We start from the raw sequence: 7,947 nt of genomic DNA on the forward strand, positions 1-7,947 counted from the left end.
TCGATCACTTGGTCCTTATAAATGGCCGGCTGTTTGCTTTTTTTTTTTTTTTAAAAAAAAAAGAAAGAAAAAGGAAAGGGGACTTTTGTACAAGTGATTTTAACCTGCTCCACCTTCAAGTGACCTGCCAAATGCTCCTTCTTACTTTATAGACATCTGGGAATTCCATACATGCCTTAAACTCCAATTACACACCTTCTTCAAAGGACACGTGCTTTGATTTGCCAAGAACATTAAGTGGACTGAAGTCGAAAGAAGCTGGTGCAGAAGTTAATGTAAAATACATCCCGTGCCATGTTTACTGCGGGCAGGTAATGTGGGTAGCAAATAAACAAGTCCTGGTGGATGCGGATGGGTGCGCTTCTTTTTTTTTTCGCCTTAGCCTCCCGGACCCCCTCGACGGGGTGGACTGAATTTTCCGTCCCCACCACCACCCCCACCCTCTTCCCAAAGATGCTAATTTACAGCGGAGCGCTCCGGCTCTCCCCCGGAGCGGGGCAGGTGAAGGGACCGTCGTGCGAGTCGGGGGTGGGGGGCGCACCGGCGCTGAGACCCTTCCCGGGAGCCACTCCCGGAGCCGCGGAGCCCAGCGGAGGCTCGCCCCGGGCGGCAGGTGCCCATGCTGCCTGCGCCGCAGGTGAGCCCCTCTCCCCTTGCGTTTTTTCCTTGACTTTTGTGCTCCCTCCTCCCGCCCTCATCCTCCCCCCCCCCCACTTCCCCCCCCCCCCCCCCCCCAACCGCGCGTTTGTTTGTTTTTGCTTAAAATTACAGATGCAGGGAAAACCGCCTGACATCATGGGAGCGGGACGAGCGCGCACTTTGAAGGGCTCCCGGGCAGGACTTCAAGTGAAATCATACGCCTGGGAGGAATCCGATACCGGCCCGGAGAAAGCAGCGGGGCGGCCCCTGCCAAACCCAGGAATGTGCGAGGGCCCGCGGCCGGCGCCCCCCGCCCCGCCGCCCCGCAGCGCAGAGTACCCGCGCCCGGGGCCGCCCCGGCCCCCGCCGCCTCCGCGCCCCGGCAGCTCCGCGGGGGCCGGCGGCTGCGACCGGGGCGGCAGCGAGGAGATTGGGGCAGCCGCTGGGACCCGGACTTCTTCTCCTCTCGGTTGTGCTTGTCCGCGAATAAGCTATTGATGCCTCGGAGAAAGAAGCAAAATCAATCAGGACTTCCAAAGGCAGGGCTCATTTTCTGATTTCCAGAGTATTTAAAATTCCCCAAAGACAAACTCATATACGTTTTTTCCCTCTCCTTCAGTCCTCACTCTGATTTAATCGCTTGTGGCTCTAGCCCTTGGAGCACCAGGCCTCTGCAGTCCACAATTCCAACCCAGGAATGGCATCTTTGTATTTTAAAATCAAGATTATCTCTTCTTTATGATCTTTTATTTTTTTTTTTTTTTTTTAATGAAGTAAAGGTAACGGTTCGCAGCCGGGAAAGAGCATCGGCTGAGCTCCCGGGTGCTCGGGAAGGGCTGCGGCAGCCGCAGGGCCCCAGCTGGAGAGACCCAGTGGTGAGGCAGGGAGACCTGGCGGTGGCATGAGCCCCACGGACAGAATTTGGGGGTTTTTCTCACCGGGTGCTTGCTGAAGAGAGTTATCACAGGGCCAGAGGCCTCTCGCTGGTTGCGACGGAGTCAGTGAGGTTTAAGTCCACCAAGCAGAGTTGCTCCGGATTTCTAAGGGCGAGCACGGTGTGGCCCGTGGTATTTAAAACTCACTTGATGCCCCATTCGTATTCCTCAGGTACCCCCCTCCACGAAATGCTCTTTCCCTTCAGCACCGAGCCGCTCATCTCGCTTTTTTCCCCATCCCGAACCTGTTTTCTTCCTAAACGTAGGGCTTTTTCCCCCCTTTCCGCGGTGTGATTTTTCTCTCAAAAGGAACAACCGAAAACACCCCCCAAGCCCTCAAATCCCCCCAGCCCCACGGCCAAAGCCCCGCGCCGCCTCCCCCTGCCCCTCGTTTTTTTGCTGCGGCCGAAGTAAGGCGGCCGAACGCTCATGACCTCCTCGGCACCGGCTCCCAGCGGAGAGGGTTTTTTGGAGAGGTGCGAGGCGCTGAGCCCCCGGGGACCTGCGGATGCCGGGGATGGGGGGTGTGGGAGGGCAGCGGCCCCCCGGGAGCTCGCAGCGGCTCCCCTTCCTCTCCATCACGGAGGGCTGCGACCACCAGACCCCCCATCCAATTTCCAAGTCCTCGCTAATCCGGCAGTGCAAACAAGCGCTGCGGGCTCTCTACTGTAAACATTGCGCACTGGCCCTAAAATATGCACGATATTAAATTCATAATACTGTTATGTCAGCAGCAGACGGTAATATGTGGATATGGAAACAAAAACATTCGGGCAATAAAGTCAACTCACCTGGGCTATGCAAACAGGCTCTGTTTTGAAAAAACACCCCATCCTATTTACCCTAGACACTGGCCGAATCCCGGCGGCAGCGTCCCTGTCTCCGCGGGGGACACCGCTCGGCTCCCAGGGCCGCCCCTGCGCACCCGCGCACACTTCGCAGCCGCGGAGGGACAGGAGGCGTCGCTCCCCGGGCACGAACCGGCTGCGATGCGCTGGGAGATGAGCAAGTGACAGCAGAGGCGGAATCCGCTGCCCGGTTATAAGGGTGGGGGGTTGGAGGGTTTTTTTGGGTTGAACAACTTCCCTTTCCACCTTCCTTCCGAGCCCTCAGAGCTGGAGGTTTCCTCGCTCTTACAACTGGGGTCTCGCCGCAGACTGGGACCCCACCGCAGGGATGGTGAGAAGCAACAGAGGCAACATGCGCCCTACATGTAGAAAAGGAGAAGAGGGCGGGTTAGCGTGTCCCCCCGTGCTTTGCACAACGAAATGGTGATCGTTAGTCCATATATTATATAAAACCCTAGAGAGCAGAGCAGTCAAACATCACTTCCACCGGAAAACCCCACTCGCTAGACACTTCCCTATTTCCCTCTCCCTTGCTCTCGCTTTGCCTGTGGGTGGACGAATTCCCATTTAAAACCGACGCCTCTTCCTCAGGAATATCAGCAAAAATACTCTGCGCCGGGGGCTGGGGAATGGGCCCTGCTCCTGCCTTACATCGAGGGGGGCAAAGGCAGCGGCAGCGCCGGAGCTTTGCGGCAAAAACTCCGCTCCCCGCGGAACTCCGCGGTGTTTGGAGTAAGGATTAAAGCGGGGGGAGGGAGAGAAAGAGAGAAGAGAGAATATCTTCCTCCAACACCCCCCCCCCCCCCCCCCCGAATGCAGTGAGCTTCAGCGCAGAATAATAAAGCTGTCCCAATAAATAACGTGCCTGTGTCTGTCAGTAGCTAGTTTATTTGCGTTTTTCGCCTGGTTTGTTTATACTAGTGCCCCCTCTCTCTTGGGTGTCTTTACAGCTCAACAAGCAGGTATTTATCTCCAGTTCCAACCCTGAGTTCTCAGAGACCAAACTTTAAGGTTATTAAAATTTCAATCATATTTATTTATTGCAGAAAAATAATATACAATGATATTTACAAAACAATCATAAAAATAGGAATGCATTTAGACACCGGATCTATTTGCATTTTAACATGGGTCATCAATAAATAAATAAAATGTTTATTTTTTTTCTCAGAAGAAAAATAATAATAATAAAAAAGTTAGGAACCGGGTATATAACAGCTTGAGCCCAGCTTATTCCCCCTTAAAAAAAAAAAAAAAAAAAAAAAAAAAAAAAAAAAGTTTTCATCTCTACAGGGATATTTTTTGGTTTGTTGTTTGGTTTCATTCAAGAATGAAGAAAGTCCACAATAATGTATTTCCTTTCATCAGTGGCTCATAGGCACGACCTCTTGGGAATGCATGCAAAAAAAAAAAAAAAAAAAAAAAAAAAAAAGGCAAATAAAAACGTTAAATTCCAACATTCTTCGTCAAAATTAAAAAAAAAAAAAATCGAACGATTCAAACTTCTATCAGAATGCAGAGATGTGTGGATTGTACCGACGCCCAAAGGGTAGTCACTGTCCAAAGCCCTTGTCTCTTTCCTTAAGTGCTCCCCACGCCCTGCTTTGAATTTGGATATTGCTCTTCTAATTTCCAAGAAATCCTTGGTACTTTTTTTTTTTTTTTTTTAGACAAGACCAAAAAAATCGTATCCAACTTCAGAGTCTCTAGATTGTCCATTTTCTCCTTCTGTGGGAACAATGTCATCTGCAAAAACCCAGAGAGGGCGGAAAACTCGTTACTGAAACGAAAGGTACACATGCATCTCCCTACGCCTCCCTGGCTCTGGAAGTACACACGGATCGGGCGGGGATGGAGGAGGCAGAAACGCTCGGCTCCGCCGCGCAGGCGGTGCGGTGACCGTGCGACACCCCGGCCCGGCAGCCGGCGGGGCCGGAGCCGAGGGACGGGGGCTGCTGGGGCGGCAGGGAGCGCTCCTCGGGAGGCACCCGGGCGGACACGGATCCCCTTCCAAATAGAGCAGGAGGAGGAGGAGGAAGAACCACCCCAGCAGCCCCGGCCGAAGGAGTGATCTCAGGCCGGCCCCATCTGGCCGGGGCACACCCGCGCCGCCGCCGCCTCCCCCGCCCGCAGCCCACCCCCGCCGGCAGCGCCCCGCCACGCGTGGGCCCCGCGGGGGCGTCCCTCGGGCCGCGCAGAGGGGGGGGGGGGGGGGGGGGCGGGGAGGGACGCGGCGGGGAGAGGACGGGAGGGCTGCGAGAGGGGTGGTGGGGGTGCGGGTTGGGGGAAAGCACCTCCAGCCGCCCCGCTCTGCAAGCACAGGCCCCGCCGGGCGGGGAGGGCCCTTCTCCCCCCCCACCACGGCCACGCGTGGCCGGCCCACGGCGCAGCCCCCACCCCCATCCCCTCCTCCCTTCTTCCCGGCGGTTTCGGGGGTCCCTTGCCTTACCTAGGGCTCCTGCCGGGGGGATGCGGGTGGGGGACGCCGCCTGCTAGTGGGACGCGGACATGGACCAGGCGCCCTCCATTCTCCACACGGAGAAGGCGTAGCTGAGCCGCTCGTGGGCCACATAGCTGCAGCTTGCCATCTTGGAGTCCAGCTCGTCGCTCTGTAAGACCTGGTAGAGGAAGTCGATGTACCTGGCCGCCAGCTTGAGGGTCTGGATCTTGCTCAGCTTGTCCGAGGGCAGCGTGGGGATGATCTTCCTCAGGGCGGCGAAGGCTTCGTTCAGCGACTGCGTGCGCTGCCGCTCCCGCACGTTGGCCATGACCCTCTGGGTCTGCAGCTCCTCGTAGGACTGCGGGCTGCCCCCGCCGCTGCTGCTGCCGCCGCCGCCGCCCCCTCCTCCTCCTCCGCCCCCGCCCGCCCCGCACTTCTTGCCCCGCTTGCCTTGGGCCGGGCTGCAGGGCTCGTCCGCGGCCCCGACGGCGGCGCCGGCGCTGCGGCGGCTGGAGCGCCGCTTGCGCCCCCCTCTCTTGTTGTTGGGCAGCTGCTGCCGGTCCGGCTCCTCTTCGCTGTTGCTCAAGCTGTCGTCGGCGGGGGAGACTGGCGAGTTTGACTCGTCCTGCTGCATCATCTCTGGGGGGGAGACGCGAGAAGCGGGCCGGGAAGGGGGGGGGAGGGCAGGGAGAAAGAGGGGGGCACCTAACCCGCCAGCTCCCCCTTGAGCGGCTGCTTCGCTGGCCTGCGAGGAGAAGGAGGAGGAGGAGGGAGGGAGGGAGGGAGGACCTCACTTTGGGGGGAGGGGGGATGGCATCAGGATCCAAGAGGAAAAAAAAAAAAAAAGAAAAAAAGAAAAAAGCCAAGCAAAAAAAATGAATAAAAAATCCCTCCCGATCCCTCCTTGGAGCCCCTTCGAGGTGTCTGGGATTGGGAGAAAGTTGAAGACTTGGAGGTTCTTATAGCTCCTGCTGGCGGAAAGTTTGAGGGCAGCAGTGTCATTGGCCTGACGTGGAGAGGAGGGACTTTTGCTGAGTTTTATAGGAAAGTTTCCGCTTCCCCCCCTCCACGCCCTCCCCCAATTATTTTTTTCAAGCCATTCACAAGTGATCTGGCCTCCCCCCGCCCACCCACCCCCCACCCCCCTTACATCCTTACCCCAACCCCTTTCTCGGCTTCCCTCTCCGCGGTTTCTCCTTCAGGCTCCTTCGGTTCGCACTCGGCTTTGGGGTGGTGCTGGGGGGGGGGGCTGGCCGGGAGGTTATGGGGATGTCCGTGCACCCCCTGCGCTGCTGCGGAGGGGACAGAGGGCCGCTTAAGTACCCGCGCTGCGGGGGGGGCGGCTGCCCCGGAGCAGTCGGGGGGCAGCCCGCACCCCTCGGGCTTTCCCCGCCGCCAGCGGGCACGGCTCGCAGCGAAAAGGAGGAAAGGGAAATTACCCGCGGGGCAGCATCCAGGCACATCCTAATTTTGTCCCGCTCTCGCACACACCGCGCTCCCATCACCCAGAGCCCCCGGGGTCTGGTTTTACCGAAGGAGCCGCACATTTTTGGGGCTGGGGAAGGGAGGACGGCACAGCCTTGTCCTCTCGGGCTGGAGGACTGCGCTCGGAGAAAGCCAGCTTCAGAGGTGGAAGTGGCGGGGGGAGCTGAGCGCTGGCTTTGTACGTACGGACCAGACCTTGAGCTCGTCTGAAGACAACCCCGGGAGGATCCGCGTCCCCAGCCTGGCATACCGGGGGACGAGGACGGGGACGGGGGGTCGTGCAGACCCTCCCTGCCCGCTCTCTGTGCCTACTGACCGCTCACTTCAGTTCGCCCTCCCCGAAGGCGCCTGAGTCCGGCGCTTCCTGGGAACCGAGCTTATTTATTTTAAATTCTCTTTTATGTTTGCAGCCAAAGCTATTTCTCCCCATCCCCCGCCTTTATGCCTCCTTCCCCGCTCGCTGGCAGCACAGAGCAGGTGGTGTGTCTTTTTAACAACAGCTCAGATTCAAATGGGGGACGCCCGGGAGGGAAAGCTGGAAATCGCCGGCCGTTAAGGAACGGGGCGATGGAATTTCGCTGCTGCTCCCTGCGAGGGGACCGCACGCCCAAAAGCCGAGGTGGCAGCTCCGGGCGCGGGGCAGAGCAGGCAGCGCCGCCGCTCCCGGCTCTGTTTGGGGAGGGAGGGCGGAGAGGGCGAACGAAGTAGCAGAGGAGCGATAAATCTCAGGGGCGAAAAGGACGAGGCTTCTGGAAGAGCGCTGTCATCTCCTCCGGGGAAAAGAGCCGTATGTCCCCTCTGCCTGGGGGCTCCCTGTCCTCCGGGCAGAAGCCTCCCATCCCGGGGACTGCGAGGAGCCAGGACCCCGGTACAGCCGCCGCCGAGGGGCAGCGGGCCCGGCCTGGCCGATGGCCCCGCTCCCCGCCACAGCGGACACCCCCGCCGCTTCTCCATTGTCCCCCCGGGTGAGCTTGGCTCCTTGGGTCTTCCATCCCACGATGCGGGCAGATAGCAGTCTGCCCTCAACCTTCTTTTTTTGGGGAAGAGCCGGAAACAGGACCAAGGGAGGAAAGGGAGACCGACTTTCCAGGCGAGGGAAGGCGTGCCGGCACCCAGACCCACAGTGAGCAAGCACAGCTTCCCCGGCTTTCAGCTTGTCCCTGCTCTGTGCGCTGCGACCCATGGGCCTCTCTGCTCACCTTGACAGCTCAGCTCTTCTGGGGAGTTTCAGGGGTTCCCTTGTGTTGCTGCCTCCCAAGGTAAGGAGAGGTGGCACTCCTTCCACCTCCCTCTCACCGATAATTTTGGCTGTGCTCAGAGCCTCGGTACCCCTCTGGGGTGTTGAGCAGTGTCATTATGGAGCAAAGGCTGGAAACAGTGGTGGAGAGCATCTGTAGGCAGCTCGGGGGGCTTGCCTGCCTGCCTTCCTTTCTTCCTTCTTCCCCTCTTTCCTCTCCCTTTCTTTTTTATGGAAAAAACATCAAAGTGCAAAAGCAAACCTGGGTAACCATTACCTTGCTGAGAACAGGGCGTTGGGGCCATGCCTGGATGGTGGAGCCCCACATCAGCAAAATCAACAGAAGTAATCCACGGCCTGAAA

At 58.3% G+C, this 7,947-nt stretch overlaps 1 protein-coding gene across 1 annotated transcript; it reads right to left on the reverse strand.

The window, feature by feature from the left end:
* Positions 1–4,914: 4,914 nt before the first annotated feature.
* On the reverse strand, positions 4,915–5,499 carry TWIST1 (twist family bHLH transcription factor 1). Its single transcript, XM_086468190.1, has one exon. It carries the CDS (start codon positions 5,497–5,499, stop codon positions 4,915–4,917), a length of 585 nt encoding a protein of 194 aa, XP_086324316.1.
* Between the last annotated feature and the right edge of the window lie 2,448 nt (positions 5,500–7,947).

This window comes from Leptosomus discolor, chromosome 7 (genome assembly GCF_034619465.1).
Source record: "Leptosomus discolor isolate bLepDis1 chromosome 7, bLepDis1.hap2, whole genome shotgun sequence".
NCBI classification, from domain to species: domain Eukaryota; kingdom Metazoa; phylum Chordata; class Aves; order Leptosomiformes; family Leptosomidae; genus Leptosomus; species Leptosomus discolor.

Coding starts and splice junctions, on each gene's coding strand:
- TWIST1 (XM_086468190.1), bottom strand. CDS start 5,499: ATGATGCAGCAGGACGAGTCAAACTCGCCAGTCTCCCCCGCCGACGAC.